This window comes from Thamnophis sirtalis, unplaced genomic scaffold (assembly GCF_051295495.1).
Source record: "Thamnophis sirtalis isolate CommonGarterSnake01/CBP01778 unplaced genomic scaffold, rThaSir2_p1.2 scaffold_1, whole genome shotgun sequence".
Classification (NCBI taxonomy): Eukaryota; Metazoa; Chordata; class Lepidosauria; order Squamata; family Natricidae; genus Thamnophis; species Thamnophis sirtalis.
The window spans coordinates 65274412-65298430 of NW_028261381.1; the positions used below are offsets into that span (position 1 = coordinate 65274412).

The 24019-nt window shown below is 41.2% G+C and overlaps 1 protein-coding gene across 6 annotated transcripts in view; it reads right to left on the reverse strand.

The window, feature by feature from the left end:
• SLC43A3 (solute carrier family 43 member 3) overlaps positions 1-24019 on the reverse strand; it is a 45766-nt gene that overhangs the window by 7116 nt on the left and 14631 nt on the right. For 2 of the 6 annotated variants that reach the window (XM_087714097.1, XM_087714091.1), the window contains exons 2-7: positions 17006-17235; positions 16331-16460; positions 6049-6095; positions 4345-4421; positions 3842-3934; positions 1261-1400 (exon numbers count right to left, since the gene is read on the reverse strand). In XM_087714097.1, coding sequence (XP_087570223.1) covers positions 1261-1400; positions 3842-3934; positions 4345-4421; positions 6049-6095; positions 16331-16460; positions 17006-17192 — 674 coding nt within the window. In that variant the 5' untranslated portion in view covers positions 17193-17235. Of the gene's footprint in view, positions 1-1260; positions 1401-3841; positions 3935-4344; positions 4422-6048; positions 6096-16330; positions 16461-17005; positions 17236-20396; positions 20543-21829; positions 21930-24019 lie in introns of those variants that run through there. The other 4 variants (XM_087714112.1, XM_087714107.1, XM_087714084.1 and 1 more) reach the window with 4 other exon arrangements.

Here is a 24019-nt window from a genome sequence, read left to right on the forward strand (position 1 = left end):
AAGCCTCAGGGGCACTGAAGTTTGTATTTTTCTGGTAACCACTTTCAGTGTCACTTTTGACTTAATCATTGTTCTTTCTAGATCTTACTCCTTACCGCTTTCCTTTACTCTTTCTTTGCATTAATATCTCTGAAATGCAAAAAAGAATTACTAGTCTGCTTGTTGATACTGACATCTACCTTTATTTGGAAGTGAATCCATTAAACTCATTGCCCCGGTTCAGACATAATGCAACAGCATAATGTGATTTATTTAGCTTTGGCACAGAATGATGAGTTAACTCACTTATTGCGGCTCAGCATAATGCATGAACTACACCAGCAGAGCCAGTCTATATCTGGCATGCAGATGGATCTGCAACTCCTTTTTCAAGAAGCAAAGCTACTGTAGCAATCAGGAATAGAAACAAGGTGATAAGACCAAGGATCCCTTTGCAAATATTATTTGAAGTTAGGGGAGGAAAGGCTCACTTGGAAGCATAGAAGGGACAAGTAAGTGGAGAATTCAGCTCTTCATCCCTTGTTTCCCTCCTGATTTTCACTCAGAAAAAGTGGCTTCATCAATCCAGACTGAACTTAGAGAACTATGAGATGTACATCATGAAATAAGAAATTGTGTTCATATCTGCAGGTAAACATATAGAGGTCTGGCCTGCTAATGACACCTAATCTGCAGGCATACTTAAGTCATTTAAATGACATGAGTCATCCCAGTGCAGGCCACTTGCTCTATTGTTAAGTTCAGATTTTTCTGTAATTTTTGTAGCACCTGGGCCAGAAACTCAGGAACAAAAAAGCTTAGGATGAATAGGCAGACATAAGGAAATCTATGAATCTAAAATTAATAACAGAACAATGCATGGATGCATCTTTTACCTTAAATAGCAGCTGGATGTTAAGAATAGACCTACTGGTGCAGCTTTTCTAGACATCAAATTACTTTTGCACACTAAACTGCTGTTAAAGGTACAGTGACAGTCAGATGAGAAGCACATCCCTAGACAAATCCAAGGACAAGCTTTCACAGTGTGTGCCTAAAATAGCACTCAGAAAGAAGGATTGTCTTTATAGGATTAACTGAGAGGATCTAAAGATTCCTAAAATATGTTCTCTGGTCACTAAGATTTCAGGCATCATGATAAACAGCTAGAAAAAAGGAAGAAGCAACTGGAGAAAAATGATAGGAATGTAAGAGGGGACTAGGGTTTTGGGAAAGTCACACAGAGGAATCAGCTGCCAATCGGACAGAAGTGCTGCTTACCCATATGTATAGCCTGGGGGCAGTGGATAAGGAATATGGTATCTGGGCATCAGGAAAAAGGTGCGAACTAAGTGCCAGGCGCTGCAGGCAGACATGAAGAAGAACATGGCTCCCAGGGAGAGGCCTTGTTCATACAGGAGCTGAGGACAAACAACGCATTCCAAGATAAGCCTGCTGTATTTTAACGCTCCTACCGTGTGCGCCAATCCTTGAATTCCTGCAGAAACGTAGCAAGGAAGATGGAAAGGCTTCAGTTCCCTCTTTCCACTTGATCCTCTATCCTGATCATTAACAGGTCCTTCTCAGCAGAGGTGGGTGACTTCTGAAATGGTTGGGCAATTTTTTGGTACCACCATTGAATATTTCTAAAGGGCCCGTTGCCACAGTGAGAGGGGCAGGGATGCCAATAGGGCAAAGCTAGGTCATTGATGTGAGTGATGTTGAGACTTCATTTGTTTTCCTGGATGGTTTGAGAAATGGAGGGTGTTTTTTTTTACAAGCTTCCTAATTCAAAAGGGGAGAACATGGCTGCTGAGCCAAAGAAAAAATACAGTTTCTTTAAGGAGATAGATGTAGTGTATCCCCACATCCACATTGGCATACAATTTTGGTTTCAAATTTAAAATGTAGTATATACCTACACTAAATCCTGGGTGTACACCTTATAAATCCTGGGTTTATAAAACTAAAATTCACACAACATTATACCCAAACAAATACATAAATGGTCTGCTTTCCACAGCAGGCTAAGACAGTATCAGGGTGTCTACCATAAATTGAAACCTTAACCTCCTCTAGATACTGGATGAACTCAGCCAATTAATAGTGTTAGCAGGAGGAGGTTAATGGGGGCTATAATCAATGCAACATGTCACATAGTACAGTTCCTTTGGGTCTCTCAGCCTTAGTTATTCATTCTGCTGGGAATTGCTCAGAAAGTCCAGTTCTTATTCTCCTCTACAAGCAAAGTTCAGCCACAAAAGAGCTTTAGAAAGCTGAGTCATGAATTACAAGAAGCAACAGGACAAAGAGTCCTCTCTCTCACTTCTAGCGCAAGTTCCTGCTGAAATCAGGCTCACTCTGCTTTCAACAGCCAGCCTCTCCTGCTCCCTCCCTACATGCAGAAGGAGGACCAGTCTTTGTATGGCAGGCAACTGCCTCCCTCTTTCCCACCCTCCGTGTCTGAAATGCAAAGCACTCTCCCATAAATAGAAGGAAGGAGAGGAGGCCACCTTACACTTTTCTTCCTGATGTCCACCTACTCAACCCAAAAGGAAAATAAACATATGCTTATTTTATTTGTAACCCACCTTTCCTTCAGGAGCTCAAGGTGGTACATATAGCATTCCTTCCTCTTATTTCCCTCTGCAACAACCCCATGAAATAGGTTGATCTGAGAATCAGTCGTGGCCCAAAGCTACCTGCAGAGCTTCTGTGGCTGATCTACCTAAACCTGCATATCTCTGTATCCCCAAACAAATGCAAAAGGGAAAAGGATGCAGAACCTCTTTCCCTGATAAGCTTTTGCTCAAAGTTAGAGTTCCATAAGATTGATTTTCATTGGAGAAGAACCAATACCAATCCTTGAAAGAAGGATGAAACAGGCAACTGTCTCATTTTGGCTGTAACCTCTGCTCTGCCTCAGGTGGACTAACTGAATCCACAGGAGTGACTTTGGTATATCATTTTAGTATTTCAATGGCCATTAACAACATTAATGGGTGAAAATGTCCCAGATTCATGGCTAAATGCAAACGGTAACCTTCCTCTAATGCCCACTAGCAAGGGAGCTGTCTGCATGCAACTAATGCTAGTCTTGAGTATGCATGAGCTAATCTTTGTAGAAATGTACAGTATTTCCAAATCAGCTTGCACACGTCCTTTAATGAGAAAATGAATCTGCTGGAGGCAAGAAGGAAAAGTATTACCTGTAGTCTTAGTTTTAAGCATATAAATCCAGATCAAATATTTCTGAAGGTTAAACCAATTCAATTATGTATTTGTGCTATTTATCCCCCCCCCCCCGATCTTGCTTATCTCCTCTCTTGTGGTCCTCCACATCATGATCGTGCTCTGCTTATGTCTTAGCCCACCTAAGGTTGCAGCCTGGCTTGCATGGGAGCAGGCTGTTTCTTTGAATACCCTTGACCGAAGATCGGTACACTCCTTCTATCTGGGATGGTCGTCCTCTTCCACCGAGCGTGCAGCTTCGGGAGGGATGCAAATGGAGCGGTGAGGGAGGAAGGGGACACCCGCCTAGCCAGCCAGATCAGCCGAATCAACCCTGGTGATCAATGGGGTGACAGATGTCGCAGCCAAATCGCCCTCACATCCAAATGTTTAAACCAGTTATCATTCGTCATTAATTCATTTAGTGCTGATAATTTAGATGAATCTAAGCTCATGCTTTAGTGCTTTAGATAAGGACAATGAGGTAATTCTGTGCCTACGATGATGATCTGGCATCTATCAAAAGCAGCAACAAGGCAGTAAAGTCCAAATATAGAAGTGGGAGGCTTTTTTAAAATTAAAGATAAATTGATATGGGAAGGCCCCCCCAAAAAAAGCCCTTTTCACCAACCTTGATGATAAGAAATATAGCTGAGGAAGAATCAAAGGCTCCATTGTAGAGGGTAATGATTGTGGACCGATGTTTTCCGAACAGATTCCCAACCTGGAGAAATAAATTAAAAGGATGAATCCCCTTTTGTGGCAGCAGGACATAGTATATGAACTCAGTTCTACACAGGCTAGAATATAAAAAGTTAGATGCTATGGAAGAACAAGCAATTTGTGAAACAGATTTCTTCCATGCCTGTGGCCAATTTTCCTGGGATTTCAACTCCAGACTAGTCTGATACATTCTGAACATGTAGGAAAATGACATCATGGTTCTCTTTTCCCAGCTGCATTTGAATATTCCCCCAAAGAGGAAATACAAATATCTCTGGGATCTCCTCCAGTACCCAAGTAAAAGTTGCCATGGATAAAACTTATACCTGCCCCCCCTCCAAAATTCTTTTTGAACAGTTCCCTTTCCCAGCATCCCACCCCAATAGGATGCACAAGGGAAGAAAGTCAAACCTGCATGTTTGTCAGAATGAGAAGGATCCCACCAACAGAGATAAATGTCATTGCTGGATATAACATTATTGCAGTGGCTAGAAAAAATAAAAATCATTGTATTATCATGTTCATAACCAAGACATAGATAATCTATCATTCAAAATACTTGTTGTACACCTTCCATATTCATTCATAGACCAGAACTAGATAGTCAGTTGTGCTAGTGCATGAAAAGCCATTCATATATTGCCCATACAACCATTCCGATGAACCAGTTCCCAATGTACATAGAAGGAGCATAGCAAACTGTAGCAACAGATATTTTATTCTCAGTTCAGGAGACTGAGAAATTAGTCATAAAAAACATGAGCCCACAGTCTTTGCCCTGCCTTTGTCTTTTGATAAATATTAGCAAAAATTATCATGTGACGATGTGCTTGAGCAGAGGTAAGCTAGACAATGCACATGATTTTTGTGGGGAACTGGAGCCAACTCAAGCAATCTCAACAAAAATACATACAGTAGAATTATTTCTCAAGAGAGGCACACATCCAGTCAGACACCTTGTAGCCTTTCAAGATAATTGTATAAATGTATATTAAGATAAATCTCAGAGAGTAGCACAATGAATAGCTAGGATATGGTATATCCTTCACATCTAACTACTTGTCAAGCTTTGAACAGTCAAAGGATAGCCATTACCCCTCATTTAGCCAACAGAGGTTAGTTTAAACATTGCATTGATAACCAGTTACCAAGACATTCTATGTATCATGCCCTACCCTTAACTCAATGGTCCACTATCAATAATTGGACCCACTAAATTGCCTTCAGCTAAGATGAATTAATAGAATAAGGAGAACAAGGATCTTGGGGTTTTTTAGTAGGAGCATTAAAGAATTTTTAAAAAAACCCAGCAGTTGTTGGTTTTATATGAAAGGAAACCTGGCAACACGGTATTTCCTTTTCTATATAATTTTATCTTATAATTTTAAGATACAAGGCTGTCTGTATCTCACAGTCTTAGTTTGAATTACAGAATCGGTAAAAATTTATCTGCGTTTCCCAAACTGTGTAACTACAAGTCGTCCTAGACTTACAACTATTCATTTAGCAACTTTTCAAAGTTGCAACACCACTGAAAAAATTTACCAATTATTATTACCAGTTCTCGCACTTAACGGCTGTCACGCAGTCCCTGCAGTCAAGTGATCAGAATTTGGGCCCTTGGCAACTGGCATAGATTTATGATGGCTACAATGTTCCAGGATCATGTGACTGCCATTTGGTAATTCACTTAACCACCATGTCAAAAAAGATCATAAAATTGAGTGCAACTTTACTCTTTCATTTAGCAACAGAAGTTCTGGTCACAATTGTGATCATAATTTAAGGACTAACTGCACTGGTGTTCCTAAGTCAGAACTTGCTACACAGAATGGGGGGAGTGTGTGTGTTTGTGTGTGTGTGTTCCAGCCTACCAAGCCAGTGGCAAGTTCTTTACTCATATCAAGGTACACCTGTATATTCTTAAAAACCACATTTTGTATACTGCTAGTTTGCTATGCTAGCAAAAGGAAACAAACTGCAGAGAACCTTCCCCATCTATCCAACACCTCCCAATGATTCATCACCAGTATTCAGCTTACTTTCTTTAGCATTTTCTACATAGCGACACAGGTTTAGTGAGCTGAAGCGGGTTCTTCATTCAGAAGTACTCACCTGCTGAAGAAAATGCAATGAGGAGACTACCCATGGTGTAGGAAGATCTGGAAAACAAAAGGGGAGCCTGAGCTGTCAGTGCATATGAGGTTGTGGCATATTTTCATTTCATCTCCACCAGATACCATGGCTTTCTTCTCCAGCTGTCCATCTTGAACTTAGATAGTAGGTAGGTTGGTAGTAATGGTGGGTTTCAAAATGTTTTAGAACCTCTTCTGTAGGTGTGGTCTGCTTTGTGGGAGTGGCTTGCTGGCCATTTGACCAGGTGGGAGTGGCTTGGCAGTCATGTGACTGGGTGGGCATGGCCAACTTGTAAAATGTAGTGAAACTCACTTAACAACGCTCTTGCTTAGCAACCAAAATGTTGGCTCAGAAACTCTGGCATTTGAAGCACACAAGTCTTAAAGCTGTCAAGTTACAAGACCCTTGCACCCCTAGCCCTTTAGGAAAAAAACCCCAGGGGTGTTCAAACTTGACAGCTTTAAGACTTGTGGACTTTGACTCCAGAATTCCTCCTCCAGTCATGTTGGCTCAGGAACTCTGGCATTGAAGTGTGCAAGTCTTAAAGCTATCAAGTTACAAGACCCTTGCACCCTTAACCCTTTAGAAAAAAAAACCCAGGGGTGTTCAAATTTGACAGCTTTAAGACTTTAAGGTTTAGATAGGACTTTTAGAGGCAGGCGGAGTGATTGGTGAGCCAGCCAATCAGTGAGCAGTGGGCGGGGCAAGCGTAGTACAGACAGGCAGGGGGAGGGAGCTGAAACGAGTTCTAAATGGCATGGTAGATTTGTAGAAGAGATTAGAACTGGCAGGAACCCACCCCTGGTTGGTAGATAGGTAGGCAGTTGTGGCAATTATGGACATCGTTAGAAGACAGAAGGTTAACAGAAGGTTCTGGTCATCCAGCTGTATCAGTAAAATGAAATTTTGGATTGAGGATATTGGAAATACTCAGGGAGAATGAAAGAAAGGAGGCTAGCTGAGGAAGAGATTATAAACTTAAAATTAAAATGGGAGAAGTGAGCAAAAAGGTACATTTTTGGACTAAATTCTATTTTCAGCTAATTAATAATGTATCATATGATCAGCACAAGCTATCATGAAGTTTCACATGAAGTAGGCTTTGAAACTATTCACAAAACAACATCCAGTCTACACATCTGAAAGCAAAGCAAAGCAAAGCGGTTGCCTCCTTCACTGCTGAGGCTGCCTTTGGCAGTTTCAACAGAGTCTCTTCTGATGCTTCCAGTCAGCTCCTGGATATGCCATCAGCAGCCTCTCTGCATGCCCAGTGCAAGAAGCCTCATCTGGCTTGTGGAACTTTAGGATGGGGGTTCTGAGATAATGCAAAGCACAAAGCCCAGCTGGAGATGCTCTGCACCTGTAACATGTCAGTTGACGCATGCTCAGCACGAAGGCAGACCTCTTCTCCTGAAAGTCCAAGCAACAGGAAAAAGAGCCAACCAGTTTACTAATCTTCTCTAACTCTGGTAGACCTTTGTCCAAAAACACCCCAGCCAATACATGGATGGGCTGGAGGATAAATATAGAGTGGAGCTCCTGACCGAATTTCAGTTGCTTGTCAGCTGGGGCTTTTTTTCCTGAACAGAGATATATCAGCCTTGTAAATTAAAAGATTGACAATTGGTGGGAAAAGGAAACTGGTCAAACTCATAATAAGTTCACTCCGGGTACCAAATATCACAATCAATCAGTGATGCAAAGGTGACTCCTATCGCAAGTGATTACAGCCCCTATGAATATCCCATAAAGTATGCAAAATAACACTATCTCACAGCAATTACATGGGCTTTGCCACAATAGGATGACAGGCAGAGACAAGAAAGTGACAATAGCTCTTGTATAACCCACTCATACCACTTGAACTTCTTCACATATCTAGCAATACACCAGTGCCTCACCCATGTAGGAACTGGCAGATTGGAGTTCTAAACCAAAAATGTTTTCAGGTATATAAGGAGTCCACATAAGCCTAAGATGCACCTTGCAGGGATTTATGTAGGAAAGTTCCTTCTAGTGGGAGCAGACAGCCCAAGACTAGGCATCCATGAAAGGCAGGTACCATTGATTGGAGGAGAGCGTGGCTGGCTTGCAACAGCACACACTAGTCAATTGATGTGCTGGAAATACATACCAGGAAATGCATTTCTGCTAGGAGAATTTGGAAAAGACCACTTTTGCCAACAAGCAAAAAAAAAAAAAAAAAAAAAAAAGACAAACAGAGGCTGTCTTTATGGTGGACAGAGACTAGGCTGAGGACAGCATGATGCATTCATGTTCTCAACAAGTGGTTGGTGAGTCAGGCCAACACAAGAAGCACATAGGAACTCTTTCACACAAACTTCATCATGCAAGTTAAATATCACTTTGTATGAAGACATGATAAAAGACCAAAAGTGTCAGCCATCAAGATTGATTCATAACAAGCCTCTAGAGTGTTTTACCCTTTGCTCCCCTATTTAAGAAGAAAATCCTGTTTCTGAAACTGCTATTTGCTTTGAATGGAGCTTGCTTATTGTTACCACTAGATGGATTTCTTCACAAAGTGATGAGTTTCTTGGGTCATAGCTGGACGGGAAAGAGTTAAATCCTCTCCATCAGCCCCTGCTGTCATCCAAATAACTAATCTGCCAACCTGGCTCTAGCTATAAAAACTGCAGGGGAAAGTAAAAACTGCAGTCAATCATGTACATTTTACCCATAACACTTTTAAAAATTGTTGAGAACCTTTCAACTGGCTAGTTCATATTCATGTCAACAGTTTAGTGTCATTCCTACCCCAATACAGCTTTGTAATTAAATTTTGAGAAAAATACATATTTGAAATATAGTTATTTTCACTTAATAGTATCACATATTCAGAATGGTGAGTCACATCTGATCACTAAGAAAGACCAAGATGAATTTCAATTCTCAAATACTTTTGGAGCAAGACACAAAAATAACCATCTTAGCTAATTTCAGATATTATTGGTATTACATGATTCTACAGTGTTACCACATTGAGAATGTTTCCTGCAGTTACCCAATAAAGTTAAGTGGTTTGGGAGGAGGGGTGAAATTATTAATTTATTTCTGCAACATTTACTGAAACCACAATGAGTATGCAATAGTTTCAGACACGAGAGGAAATGCCTGGATTGAACACAATAATTTCTTATACAAACAGCAGTTTCAAAGATAATTGAGCAATCCAGTAAATGGGTGGGGAAGTAAAGAAAGATTTTACTTCTCTTTCTCTTTCCTACTCCTCATTGGAGCTATACTATGGAGGGAAAGAGTTAAACAGTGTCTTGAAAATGTGCCTATGAAGTCAGTATTCCCATTGAGAACTTGAAAAAGCCACTTGCTTGATTCTCTGACCTTTTCTCGAGCCCCTATTTTTAGGCTGGTAATAATAATGAAAGGCACAGTTTGCCAGATCACTATGAAGATGAGTCAAAGACACTTTATATTTCAGAATATAAAGCAGCACACAGAACCAAGCAACTCTGCTTTCATCCAGGGAAGCTGGACTCAGGGGATCTATGGAATCCGATGGGCCTGATTATTGCAATTAGCAGCATCGGATGCAGTAGCTGGGGATTAGAAAACCTCTCTCTTCTCACAATTTTGAGACCTCTTCCACACTGAAGATGTTTCCAAATGTTTGCTCTACAGAAAGCCTACACAATTTGCCATCTTAACCCCAATTCATTTCAACAGGCTAGCAGGCTGTCCCCTCCTAATGTAATGATTTTGTCTTTCTATCTATAAAAGGCGGCTACAAACAACAAGGGGCTGCTTTAGGCCTGGGGGTGCCCTGCTGACCACAGATCTCATTGGGCTTTTGTAAATTTATGTGAATGGCAGATGCCCCGAATTCCATTCTTCCTTCTTTGGACTCTGCTATGCAACCTCTTGTTTGACTCTTCCATAGCACTAAGTAATTCCAAAGAAAAAACTGTCCTCCCAGCTTCCTGCATACTGAGATGGATTGTTTAATCCATTTGAACATCAGCAATGGAGTCAAAAGTACCCAAAGATTCCTTCACCCACCTTCCTTTTCTAAAAAGCTTTTAGCACAATCTTCACATCCTCAATTGTCTACCATAATGAAGGGGCTGTATTCAGTCTGCATACGTTTGATAGAACTCTGCGTCTTCTGCCTCCACCCTTCAGGCTTCTCTCTCCCAGCCTTGATTCTGCTGGCTGAGAGGCAACATTTTCTTTAATTCTACCCAGCAGGAAATCTGCAGAGAGTCTTTGCCTTCCAATGACTGAGCACCTTCCTCAGCCTGGCCAGCCCAAGCTTGGTATTTGGAGCCATTCCATTCTGCTTGGGAGGACTTCTAAAGGGCAATAAAGGGTAATTTTTGAAAGGGTAATAATACTGGAGAGTTTCCACTTTTAAAGTATCGGTCTCATGTCTGTAACATGAGTTTTGCTAATTTTGGCGCCATAAAAGGATCCACTGTAACCTTTTACATTTCGTATGCTGCTCCCGCCCCCAGCTGCTTTCTGCATCTTTCATTCACTGGCAGTGAAGCAGTTTGACTTGACTCACAGATGCTTTGCTAATGCTGGGTGGCTACAAAGGCTGCCTCTTTCATAGCGAAACTAAACTTTTCCCACCTAACCCTGCTACCATACCTCTTTTAAGCTTTTCGCAGGAGCTCCCGGAAGGGAAAGTAAAACATACTCTTTATATTGTCTGAGTGATTTCTCCTTCCTGACCAGCATTAATTGTGCTTGCCTTTCTACAGTTAAAAGAAGCCTGGCCTACAGTTCTATAAAAGTGAGCCAGTCAAAGCAAGTCACTTCTCAACCACGCTTAGTTTTAATATTAAAATGCACTGCCACATATACTAGATGCTCCTGCTGAAATCAAAGTGGCTAACATTTGGCTGATAGAGCTACTTGTGGGAACAAATAGTAGCCTAAAGGTAAAGGTTCCCTTCGCACATATGTGCTAGTGGTTCCTTACTCTAGGGGGCAGTGCTCATCTCCATTTCAGAGCCGAAGAGCCAGCGCTGTCCGAAGATGTCTCTGTGATCATGTGGCCGGCATGACTAAACAGCGAAGGTGCGTGGAATGCTGTTAGCTCCCCACCAAACATGGACCCTATTTTTCTACTTGCATTTTTTACATGCTTTCGAACTGCTAGGTTGGCAGAAGCTGGGACAAGTAACGGGAGCTCACTCCGTTACGCACTGCTAGGGATTCGAACCACCGAACTGCCGACCTTTCTGATCAACAAGCTCAGTGTCTTAGCCACTGAGCCACCGCATCCCTTAAATTGTAAGTAGCCTACAAACAGCTATTTTTGGCAGGATAGAATTGCTGGTCCAAAATTCACACCGTTTCCTCATTTGCGTTGTTTCTCAGCCATAGGCATGAAATGTCTTCCCCTGGCAGGACTGGACTGGCATCTTTTACCTTTGAAACAATTCTTATTCTGAAAGACTTTTAGTGATACTTTAACTATGAGGCCCATGTTTGTATTGTTTTGTTCAGGTCTCACCCACCACTGGAATGCAGACCCACAAAGTGGATCATGAAATGATATGGACCTTGAAAGAGTCTTCCATGCCATGCTTTGCATATGCAGCTGAGTATTTCCAGGAGACTTGCCCAGCTCCAGGAAATTGGCTATATGCCCTGCTACAGCCAGGAAGAAAGTGGGGGGAAAATAGCTTCTTCAGCATTGCTCTCCTGCATGTGGTTAATCAGTCCATTCACATGAGATGCATAACTTTGCCCACTCCATTAATACTTGCAGTCAATTAAGGAACTTAAAGTGCAGTCACAGCAAATATCAGCTTCCTGGATTGTAATCATGCAGGAAACCTTGGACTTCCAGCTGCATAAGCTGAGATGAAGTTTGGCACCACTGAAAGCCTCTCAGAGACGCTTTGTAGATACAAATCAACATGATTCAAAGATCTCGACTCTTATCACCACACAATGGAAACAGTCACACTACAATGCTTAATTGATCATAAACACACTTTGTTAACAGACAACAGGATCAGGTTCCCAGCTACTGACCTCCTCTCCTAGTCAGTCCTGCCATCAACAGTCTTTATTTAATGCATACTAAAACTGGCTGAGAAAATGGGGAGTCATATTTTTGTGGCAGTGAATTTCCATTTGGTTTGATACTAATACAGAGAGGAATTAGCTGAAGAAATGGAATTAGTACATGTCAATCAATCAATCCTAGAGTTCTCCATTCTTCAATCTTTTTCTTAATAATTTCTATACAAATGTGGAAGGAATGGTTCTAAATTATGTTACTTCCTATGAATTATTTCACATTTCTAGGGTTTCCTTTTCCTACACGGATTTTTATCAAACAATTAAAATTTGCCAAACGTACTAACAAAGGCAAAAAACTTTTATCTTTGAATATTCAATTCCATTTGGTAGATGGCTATGATGAATACAGAACTTGCACTTTAGACACATCATTGAAGTAGGAGGAATAGTGCAGATCCTATTCTACTTCCTTAGGGTGCAGCTCTCCCCTCCCTCCACCCAAAGGGTGGCAAACTATGCATTAAAGTATGTGGAGATGAGTATTATGTCAAGAAAAAACAGTTCTCTGGGCTTATGGAGGCTGCCTGGGTTGTCAGAGATAATAGGCATTTATCATTTCAGCTGTCTGGCAGTTCTGATAGACTGGAAAGGCAAGAGAGAGAGAAGAGAGGGAGGGAGAGAGAGAGGGAGGGAGAGCGAGCACACATTTTTATATATGTACAGCAGAGAATTTCTGATCATCATAGTTCCCTTCTGTTACCATATGCTGAGCGGAAGGAACTTTATCTCTTCCATCACCGAAGCCTTCTCCATGCACACAGCAAGCATAGATTAATTGTTTCAGACTGTGGGGCAATTTTAATGTGTCTTGCATTAACAAATGCTTCCTATTATCATATGAAAAGAAGTGGGCTAGAGCATCTTTCCACAGTGTTCCACTTCACTCTTTGCAGAGTGGTCTTGTGCAAAGTAACCATGCAAAAACAACAACAACGATGTCCTCCATGCACAGACTGAAGGGTGCAGTCCATATGGATACCTCAGCACTCCCCCTAGGTCATTTGCTACAACTACAGATCCAGCTCAAATGTCCTTGGAGAGCAGGCCCTGATTCTCATGGGAAAATGTGCCAGCATTCAACACTTTCCAGCCCATTTGCATTGGTGAATCAGGTTGCAGAGACTGAAGATTTTTTTGAAGCACTTTTGATGGGCAGCATTTTGAAAACAAAGGAATGCTCCCAAAATTGTATATGGGGTATGGGAGGAGACCATAATCATGGGGTGATAACACAAGAAGCCACATTACACATATAGAGAAGGCCCTCTCTAAGAGTCAGTCTATTGCCCCCAACAATCTGAGTCCTTATTTTACCAAACTCGGAAGGATGGAAGGCTGAATCAACCTTGAGCCGATGAGACTCGAACTGACAAGCTGCTGGTAGCCAGTAGTCAGCAGAAGTAGCCTGCAATACTGCATTCTAACCACTGCGCCACCACAGCTCACTTTCCCTTTTGAAAATTCATGAGCCTGAAAATGGCGGAAACCACGTGGATGTAAACTGTAGTGCATTGTCATTAGTTTCCTGGTTTTTCGGTCCAAAAGGTCCAAATCAGCTTGTGTCCAGTTAACTATACCAGCTGTGTATCTTATAACTGGTATTGCCCAGGTATTTATGGCCTTGATTGTATTTCCACCATTCAATTTAGATTTCAAAATTTTCCTAACTCTGTTGGTGTACTCTCGCCTGACAATATTTTTTACTTCTCCATGCTTGATGTTATCCAACTGCAGAATGCCTAAGTATTTGTAGGCTTCATTTTCTTTGCATTTAATTAATTGGCCATTGGGCATTTCAATTCCCTCACATGCAGTGATTTTGCCCCTTTTTATGGATACAGTGGCACATTTTTCCATGCCAAACTGCATTGAAATATCGGTGCTGAATACTCGGACTGTGTTTGTCAATGATTGGATTTCTATTTCTCACTTTCCATAGAGTTTCAAATCATCCATATATAGTAAATGCAAAAAATTTTCAGCTTCTTTGGCTGTTTGGTAGCCTAATTTCATTTAAAAAAATATTATTATTATTATTATTATTGTACAATTGTATCACAGCGGCCAGTTGTTTCGCCGGATTTGGCATTGGTTACTAATCGGGCCCCACCCAGTGGCCTAGGACGTCGTAACGTATTTTCGTAATATGCGTGCAGATCCAAGTAGTGCGGCTTTTTGCATTTGACTGATGGTGATTTTGTCAATTTTTAACTGTTTTAAATGTAATTCCAGTGCTTTTGGAATAGCACCCAGTGTGCCAATTACCACTGGAATTATCACTGCTGGTTTGTGCCATAGTCGTTGAATTTCGATTTTTAAGTCCTGGTATCTTGCGATTTTTTCATGTTCCTTCTCGGCGACCCTGCTATCACCTGGTATTGCGATGTCTATGATTGTGACCTTATTTTTCTCAACCAGTGTGATGTCTGGTGTATTATGCGCCAGTATTTTGTCGGTTTGTATACGGAAATCCCACAAGATCTTGACCATCTGATTTTCGGTGACTTTTTCAGGCTGATGTTCCCACCAGTTTGTTGCTGTTTTAATATTATAATTTTTGCACAAATTCCAATGGATCATTTGTGCTACTGAATTGTGCCGCAATTTATAATCAGTCTGCGTGATTTTTTTACAGCAGCTGAGTATGTGATCAACAGTTTCATCAGCTTCTTTGCAAAGTCTGCATTTGGCATCATCAGAGGATTTTTCGATTTTGGCCTTAATGGCATTTGTGCGGATAGCTTGTTCTTGCGCAGCCAGGATTAGTGACTCTGTTTCTTTTTTTAATGTACCTGTTGTTAACCATAACCAAGTTTGTTCACTGTCCACTTTATCTTTTATTTTTTCCAGAAATTGGCCATGCAGTGCTTTGTTCTGCCAACTCTCCATTCTTGATTTTATCACATCTTTTCTGTATTCTTGTTTCGTCTGTTGGGCCTTCAGTAGATTTTTGTTCTTTACTTCAATTAATAGATGTTCTTGACTTTCTTTTAAATAATCAGCCAGTGCATGTTTTTCTTCTTCAACTGTTTGCTTCACTTGTATTAATCCTCTGCCACCTGATTTTCGGGGCAGATATAGTCTATCAGTATCACCACGTGGATGTAAACTGTAGTGCATTGTCATTAGTTTCCTGGTTTTTCGGTCCAAATGGTCCAAATCAGCTTGTGTCCAGTTAACTATACCAGCTGTGTATCTTATAACTGGTATTGCCCAGATATTTATGGCCTTGATTGTATTTCCACCATTCAATTTAGATTTCAAAATTTTCCTAACTCTGTTGGTGTACTCTCGCCTGACAACAGTTTTTACTTCTCCATGCTTGATGTTATCCAACTGCAGAATGCCTAAGTATTTGTAGGCTTCATTTTCTTTGCATTTAATTAATTGGCCATTGGGCATTTCAATTCCCAAGTAAAGGATGTAACATTTTTGCTAATGCCAGTTGTTTCTAAACATTTTATGATCCAACTATGTGGCAGTGAGTCAAATGCCTTTTTGTAATCAATCCAGACCATATTCAAGTTCGTTTTCTTGACTGATGATAATTTTGTCAATAATATAAATTATTATTATTATTAGTAGTAGTAGTAGTAGTAGTAGTAGTAGTAGTAGTAGTAGTAGTAGTAGTATGTTAATCTTTGGTGAGATTCACAGCCTTTGGGGCTGGTTGGTAACTCAACAGCTCGAGTCCTAACCAAGGACCTAGGAACTTTTAAAGTAACATTGGAGGATATAAGCTGTTCCAAGTAGGGTGGTTTTTTGTAGAGTTATTATTTTTTTGTAGTTTTTTGTAGTTATTATTAGTTTGTTGTTGTTGTTGTTATTGTTGTTGTTGTTGTTGGCAGCAGCAGCACCAGCAGCAAATTGAGAGAAGGAAACTGATGCTGTCCCAAGAATGACACACATGCAAGCATATGACTATTGTTGACAGTCTCAGAGTTGTGTTTTTCTAGCCTAAGCTCTCCCTATCAAAAGAAAAGCTTTAAGACCTGGGGATTAAGTGTTGCATGATAGGAAGATTCAGCAGGTTCTCATCTGATAAAAGAATCTGCCAGGTTCTTATTATGCAATTATTAAAGACAAAGGTGCTCCTGAAATTCCACTCTGGTTCTCTGGCATCAGGTATCTCTGAGGAAAAAAAGGCAGGGAGTGAGTGTGTTGTGTATCCAACACTTACATGGCAATCAGACGGGCTACTGTGGTGCCAAAGTGGTCAAAGATGTAGCCAGTAGGGAAGGTCATGAAGTTGTTCATGAAGGAGCCAATGGTGAAGATGAGAGAAAACTGTTCATCCTGAGCAGCACAGCCTGTAAATTAGTGAGGAAATGTACGTGTAATCCTTAATGCCACATAAAACCACAAGCAGACATTTACTATCTCTTATCTTCCATACTGATATATTTGGCTTTTCATTCCCCAGGTTTCCCTAGTCAACCACATCAACTCTGTATTTTTAATAGCCAGCAGTTCTCTTCTGGAATAAGTGATGCAAGGAGACTTGAAAGTTTCATATTCAAACTCCCTTTACCTTTCATAATGGCACCACTAAACCAACTGCTGCTATTATTAAATTCAGTGAGAAGACTTTAGTAAGCATCAAGCAGAATTTAAGCCCTTGGGCCACATATTGGGATGGGTCATAGGGTTGATAACCATCTTCAGTTTTGCACTGGTGGAATGTTTTTTAAACGTTCAAGCAATTGACAGTTCAGGGTGATGAAATTGGTTTGAGGGAATAGCAAGTAGCTACTGTTCCTACCATGCGGCTGTATGAAACTAGTTGCTAGTTTAACCTTTGGTAAATGCAACAAAGGAAAAAATACCTTCCCCTTCAAGTCTTCTCAGATCATACCTTGAATTGTTCGATTGGTGGTTGCATTGACAGCTGACTCGCAAAAGTTGTCAAAGTACTTCAACTGTTTGAGGACATAGACCAGCGATGTCCACCCGAAAATGACTCCTGCAAAGCACATGCACTCCACCAGGCCTGTAATAAATGTAGCCAGACGTTTGGCTGTTCTCGCCTTCTGAGACTCCATGGCTTCAGGAGCACTTTCCTTCTGTTTCTCTGTCTTTTCTAATCTGGCAGGTAAAGGGAAAAAAGAATAATTAATGGAATGATTAGTCCCCTATTTCATTCTAAACTATTATTTCATTACATAGCCAGAGTTTCATTCATTAACCAGGGTTTCCGGAATAAGCCACAATGCCTGAGTCACTTAAGCCAGAAATAATAGCAGACAGGCCATGGCACTGAATATACACCTCACCCTAAACAAAAGTTAATAGCAACATTATGGTTTAGTGCAATGGATGAACTAGTCAAACATAAACCCCTGGAACTAAAATAAAGATACTCAACGATTCATGTGTAGCAGGGGGGAGGAGGGAATAAAAGGAGGGTTTGGGAGGAAGGGGAGGAATGCAAGAGAAGGAAGGAGGGGCTTGGCTGGGAGAAAAAAAGAAGAAAAAAAGAGCAGGAAGCTGGGGAAGAGGAGGTGGAGACCAAGAGAAAAAGGGGAGAGGCTTCTGTAAAGCGAGACTAAGGGAAGGAAGAGTATAGGATAGCAGAAGTTTCTGTGAGGCAAACCTGAGGGGGAGAAGGGTTTGAGTAAAAGGAGGCAAGCAGAGGAAACAATGAAGGAGCAGAGGCTGTGGAAGGAGCCCAGCAGGCAGTTCAAGAGAGAGTGAAGAAAGAGGAAGAGGAAGAAGGTCCAACCAGCCAGCTGAATACCACCCCATCACGGGACCTGCCTGCTGAGTGGAGGCTGACCACCAACCCATCAAGTGACTCTGGCAAGTAGAGGTGCATCAGAGAGGGACCAGGGTGGACTGGCAGCCATATGAAGAGGGCCAGGAGAACCCAGACTCCAATGGCCCTTACAAGGGTTAGTGCTATACATACATTTCCCAATTGTTAACTATGGTAACAATTGAAACCTTTCATCCAACACTGAGATGACTCCGTTGCCTCTGCACTGGAATGTATAATTGCTTTTTGACAGCAAAATTGGTAGAGTTGCTAGGCATCTCTTGACAGCCTCCCAAGAACGCTGACCATGTTTCTCATGTCTTTGTTTTAAGTGAAGTCCAGGCAGTGACAGAATGACAGCAGTAGCTACTCTTTGGACAGACACTCCCTAAACAATACCTGACTGGCTAGTAATCGCTCCCAGGAAAAAGGCTGGGGCATGCAGGAAACTTCTCACCATTTCAAATGAAATTTCACAAGATTGATCAAACTAGTTTGCCACTACACAGCCTTTAAACTCAGCAACAAAAAAAAAACACCATCCCTGCTGCCAATGAAAGCCTTTATCAAAACTTAAATGGAGCAGGAGATGAAGATTGGAGAAGTTTTTCTTAGGAATGGAGGAGCTAATTCTCCTAAGTTTTTAACAGCCTTCCTTCCCTATTGGTTCAAGCAAAGAAAGATGTAATTTTAACCTTGTCTATTTATCACTTGCTCTTTCCACCCCAATATTTCCCTCAGGAAAATATCATATTTATACTAACCCCAAAAAGGGAAGAAGGATGAAAGTAAGAAGCCATGCCAGTGTAGTTTCATCACTTATATTATACAGATGATCATTGCTAAACAGGAAAGCATTATCTCCAGCATCTTGCAAGATTCAGAGCCATATCCTGCCATCTGCTCAAATTAAGGCAACCAATGTTCTGTCAATCACCTACTCTCCCGCTTGTCATGTGCCAGAGCCTCCAGGTACCCCCTCACTTTCCATGCTTCTAGCATTTTCCTATCTTTTATGGAAGGCTCATCACTACACAATCCTTCAACCCTGTATGCAATAAGATGGAAGCCGTTTTGTCTTCAGTTATTGTGATGGGTTGTATCTGGATAGCTTCATCACATGGCCATGTGCATGTAATTCTTTGTGTGTATCCCCATAAACTATACAAATATGCGGTATTGCGTAACTAATAGCTGCATCTTTGCCTGTGAATCATTAATCACACATTCTTTTTAATAAAAACCTGTTCCCTCTAAACTGTGGGTGGTGGTAAATGTTAAAAATAATGTTCTGCCATTTCTGGGTTCTGCTCAATTTGCAGCCCTATCGAAATGTTAACCACTCATACTGAGCCTTTGTTGCTAGTAAACAAACATCCCATCACCCTCACTCACTTGGAAGGGGACTGAAGTCTAGTTTCATCCCTCTGGATCTGCTCCATTCCACAAATGCAAGAGTCAAACTTCCTTTGCTATGAAAATCTGTGAGCATACCAGGTGGTGTTGCAGAAACATAACAACAAGGAAACCAGTCACCTATACTCTAGCAAACTGGCCTTTTTATAGAGTAGAGTAGCCTTGCCCTTCTCTAGCAAACTGGTCTTTTGCATTTTGTTGAAGGTTGGCTTAAAAAAGAAAGAAAGAAAGCACTAAGAAAGCAAAGTAAGTTAAAATGCAGAAAGGCAATCCTCTATAAAAAATATGCAGGCTAAAAAGGGACTCAAAAGTACAGAATATTTTTCCTTGCAACTGCATTGTCCATTACAAACTATGATCTATTGCAAACATCTTGTCTCCTCTCCACCTCAGTCATCCAAAATGCAAAGTAATATGTGTGCATATGCATGCCTTTACGTTACTGTTGGCTCCTAGAGGCTACGTGGACAAGTCCCCACCCTTTTCTTAGCAAGATTTTTGGGATTAGTGTGTTCTTGCCTGGTCACCCAGCTATCTCTGTGCCTAGGGCAGGATACTCTCATACTCTCCCAGTTTCTAGCCTGGTGCTTTGAACTACTGCACCATACTAGCTCACAATAGCTTTATTCAGAGTAGTTAAAATGTTACAAAATAGTGAACAAGTTATTGAAGCTTCCTGGGTTATTTTTCCCAGCTGATTTTAACAGTTCCCTTTTGGAGAGAAGTTTGAGAAGAGCTGGAAACAACTGAGCTGCAGTCCAAAGTGTCTGGAGATCACCCTATTAGGCAACCTGTTCCCGATTCCCAGCAGAACTCCATCGTCTTCACTCTCGTCAGATATGCCTCCATAATACTATCCGACCTATCCATTGAGTCTTTAATCCTCTTAACTCACATTTAAGTTATTTTCAACCTCACGGAACCCCTGATTCCTCACAGCCTCTGGTTTTTCTTATTTTCACTACATTTAGTTCCAGAATTGGATAATTCTCCAAAACACATGCCTAGGTCAAGCTTATTTTAGGCTGTGCAACAACCAAAAATGAAGAGAAGAGCATATTGATCTCTGACCTACCTAGTCTCCTCAGCACCGGGATGAGTTTTGTTCTCCATAAAATGCTCTTGGAAAGAATATGGGAGGCAGATGGATTTCTCAAGAGAGAAATCTCTTCCAAATGAAGACTGTGTGGCTCAGAAGAATCATCAGTAGGAGAAAGCAGAAACTGAGCCTTGACCACATCTAGCTATCGTGTGCAACAGAGTGAACAAATTATGCCTCCTCCCATAGTCTCCACCCTTCTCACAGGAAGTAAATGGATAAAGCAACATAAGATACGGAGCTTCAATTCTGCAGACAGTACTAGAAACATCATGGTATACTGACATTTCATATTTTCACACATTAATGCCTTGGCATCTGTACCAGCTCGCTGTACTAAGTTATATCACATGCCATTCTCATTAATATCCTCAGGAGCAGACTCACAAACATTCATTTTGCTACAGGTAAATATGACAAAGTGCATATGGGGTATGTGAGGATTGCAAGCATTTATTTAAACTGTTGAACCGTCTTCTTCTTCTTCACGTCCTCCTCCTCAAAGCAGTGTGTGGAAAGAATCCCTGGAGTACTGTTGGTTTCCTCAACTATGATTGTGTCATAGGTTCGCCATCACTGGCCTAGAATCTTGTGAACCAGGATCTTATGTTGAAAATGCCTTCCCTCTGCATTGATTCCCACAGTAGAGGGCAAGGGAGACCACACATATCATGGAATCGTCATGCAGGTGAAACAAATTCATGAGTATAATGAAATCATGATGTATTCGATGTTATCGTGAACCAGACACTGTTCTGCTGTTTGGGTCAGAAATGTGAAAACTTGGATATTTAGCTTCAAACAAAGAAGGGCTTACAGTCTCACAACTGTTGTCAGCAACAGGGTCTATCCAGGGGTGAAATCCACTTACCTTTGCTACTGGTTCAGTAGCAATGTGAGCGTGTGCGCAGGACCTCCTGTGCATGCACAGAGTGTCAAAAAGATAAGGTAAGCGAGCAGCGGGGGGGGGGGGGAATCTGCCGTGCCACATGATTTAGATTAGCTAGAAAGCAGGAAGACACAGCTGATCATCAGAAAAAACGGTTCGCCTGAAACGGTTTCATTTTTTTTACTACCGGTTCGGGCAAGCCAGTAGCATTTTTACTACTGGTTTGGGTGAACAGGCATGAACCAGTAGCATTTCACCCCCATGACTAGATAGTCACAAAGTGCTACAGGTGCTCTTTAGAAAGAGGTATCAACTAACATTGCACAAGTAGGACTAAGAACAGGGTCTCTCCACTCCTGTTCTCACATCAAAAGTTCACTGCCACAAATGTTCTCACATCAAAAGATCACTGCCACACATAGAGCTATATACTACATGGACATTTTACTCCTAAGACATTTTACAGTTTTGCTTTGCAAAGGTCACATTTTCCCAGATTAAAAAGAGCATAAGTACCTACATGTTTCCTTTTCCCCAGCTAGCATTTGCACCATAAAAAGTTCTTCTCCCTGGCCCAAGCAAGCAAGAAGGAACGGCTGGCACCTCGCTGTCCCTTATCACACCCTCCAGGCTAAGCAAAGTAAAAAGAGAGACAGGCGACCCACAATCCAATGGGAGGTGATCAGAAATTATCTGGAGGCAAAAGAGAACCTCCCCCAGAGCTCAACCTTTTATAGTATTGGACCAGAGGTTAAATAATGAATAATTGCTTAATTATTGCTGAATGACTATTTGCAGTTTACAGTTTAAAGGTAGGTATTGTTAAAAATATCTAGAATGTCTTAGAGGACTAAAAGTTCTACTTCATACAGCTGCAAATTAGGACAATCATCCTTTTGACATGTATTATTTCTACTTGGATTTGAAAATAGAACACCATATATTGGAAGGGAGCATAAAGTTCTCCTTTTTCCTCTTCCATTCAGCCATGTCCAATTCTCAGAAATTATCTGAACAAGTCCCTTCAGGTATTTTTGGCCAGGTTTTCTAGAAGTGATTTGCCATTTCCTGCTTCCTAGGCTTGAGAAAAAGTGATTGATCACCCAGCTGGATTTGTGTCTAACAAAACTAGATCTTACACTCTAAACCTGATGCCTTAACTCAAATTTCTGCTTACTATAATGATAAATCTGTTTGCAATAATTTCCTAAAAGTCTACTGCCTCTGCATTATAATCTTACCCATACACCTTTGCTTTCTTGCTATATCCTCAAGAAGAGCATAGTGACCAGTCTGCAGTAATGAGAAATCCACACAGAAGCTATGTACAATGACTAAAGGCAAGGTCAAATCCTAGGCTTACCCATCTTGCGTAAAAACAGTGTGGAACAACAACTGATGATCTCCTTTTACTGGTCAACAATAGAAAGCATCCTCACTTACTGGATCACAGTGTGGCATACCAGTTTGACACCCCCGGATAGAAAAAACATTACAGAGGGTGGTGAGCACAGCACAAAACATTATTAGCTGTCCCCTGATATCACTAGATGAGATCGCTAGGGCTCACTGCCTTAGAAGAATGAGGAAAATCCTCGGGGATGACTCATACCTTGGTCAGCACTTCTTTACCCTCCTACCATCAGGAAGGAGATATAGAAGCATAGCCAGTTGCACAAACAGGCTAAAGAACAGTTTTTACCCGTGGGCTGTCAGACTCCTGAATGTGAAATGACATCATAACTGCGTAGTACGATGGACTTGCAGGGCCGGTACAACGTGTAACATGTTCACACTGGTGCAATAGGACTGGGTGTTTGTTAATATGATTTATTGGGTTAGGGATTTTCTGTTTTCACTGTGAGTTATATTGTGTTGGGGATGGGGGATGTGCCCTGAGGGAGCTCAACCAATCTGATTGTATATATGTTGTGCACTGACAAATAAATAATTGTAATTGTACTTCCATTAAAAGTCAGGAACTTTGAGGAATTGTCTATGTAGGCACACCTGCCAGATTGTGACTGGCTACATGCATCATACCAAGCCCCTGTATGTTTGACATAGCAGAATCTGTAAATCACTGTTTACTAAAAGCAGCTAATTGTAGTCTATGCAAAGCATCATGTTTACAAAAACTACAATTTGGCCTAATGCAGATATCCAGAGAACACAAATCTCCTTTCCCTAAAAATTCAGAGCAGCTTTTAATTACAGAACTTCCAATCACCAGGACCAGATGAATTATGCTCCAGGTTTCCGAAGGAGCTGGCAGATGTGATCTTGGAACTACTGACCCATATCTTTCAAAGATACTGGCGTACTGGAGAACTACCAGAGGACGGGAAAGAGCTGATGTAGTTCCTATCTTCAAAAAAAGGGGGGGAGGGGGAATGGATCCAGGAAACTACAGACCAATCATCCTGACATCAATACCTGGGAAGTTCCTGGAAAAGCTAATCAAGCAACTAATGTGCGAGTACCTAGAGGCAAGCAAAGTTATCACCAAACACCAACATGGATTTGTCAAAAATAAAGCATCTTATTACAGGTAGTCTTCAACATGCAACAGTTCATTTAATGACTGTTCAAAGTTACAATGGCACTGAAAAATGTTACTTATGACTGTCCTTCACAGTTATGAACTTGCAGCATTCCCATGATCATGTGATCAAAATTCAGATGCTTGGCAACTGGTTCATATTTATGA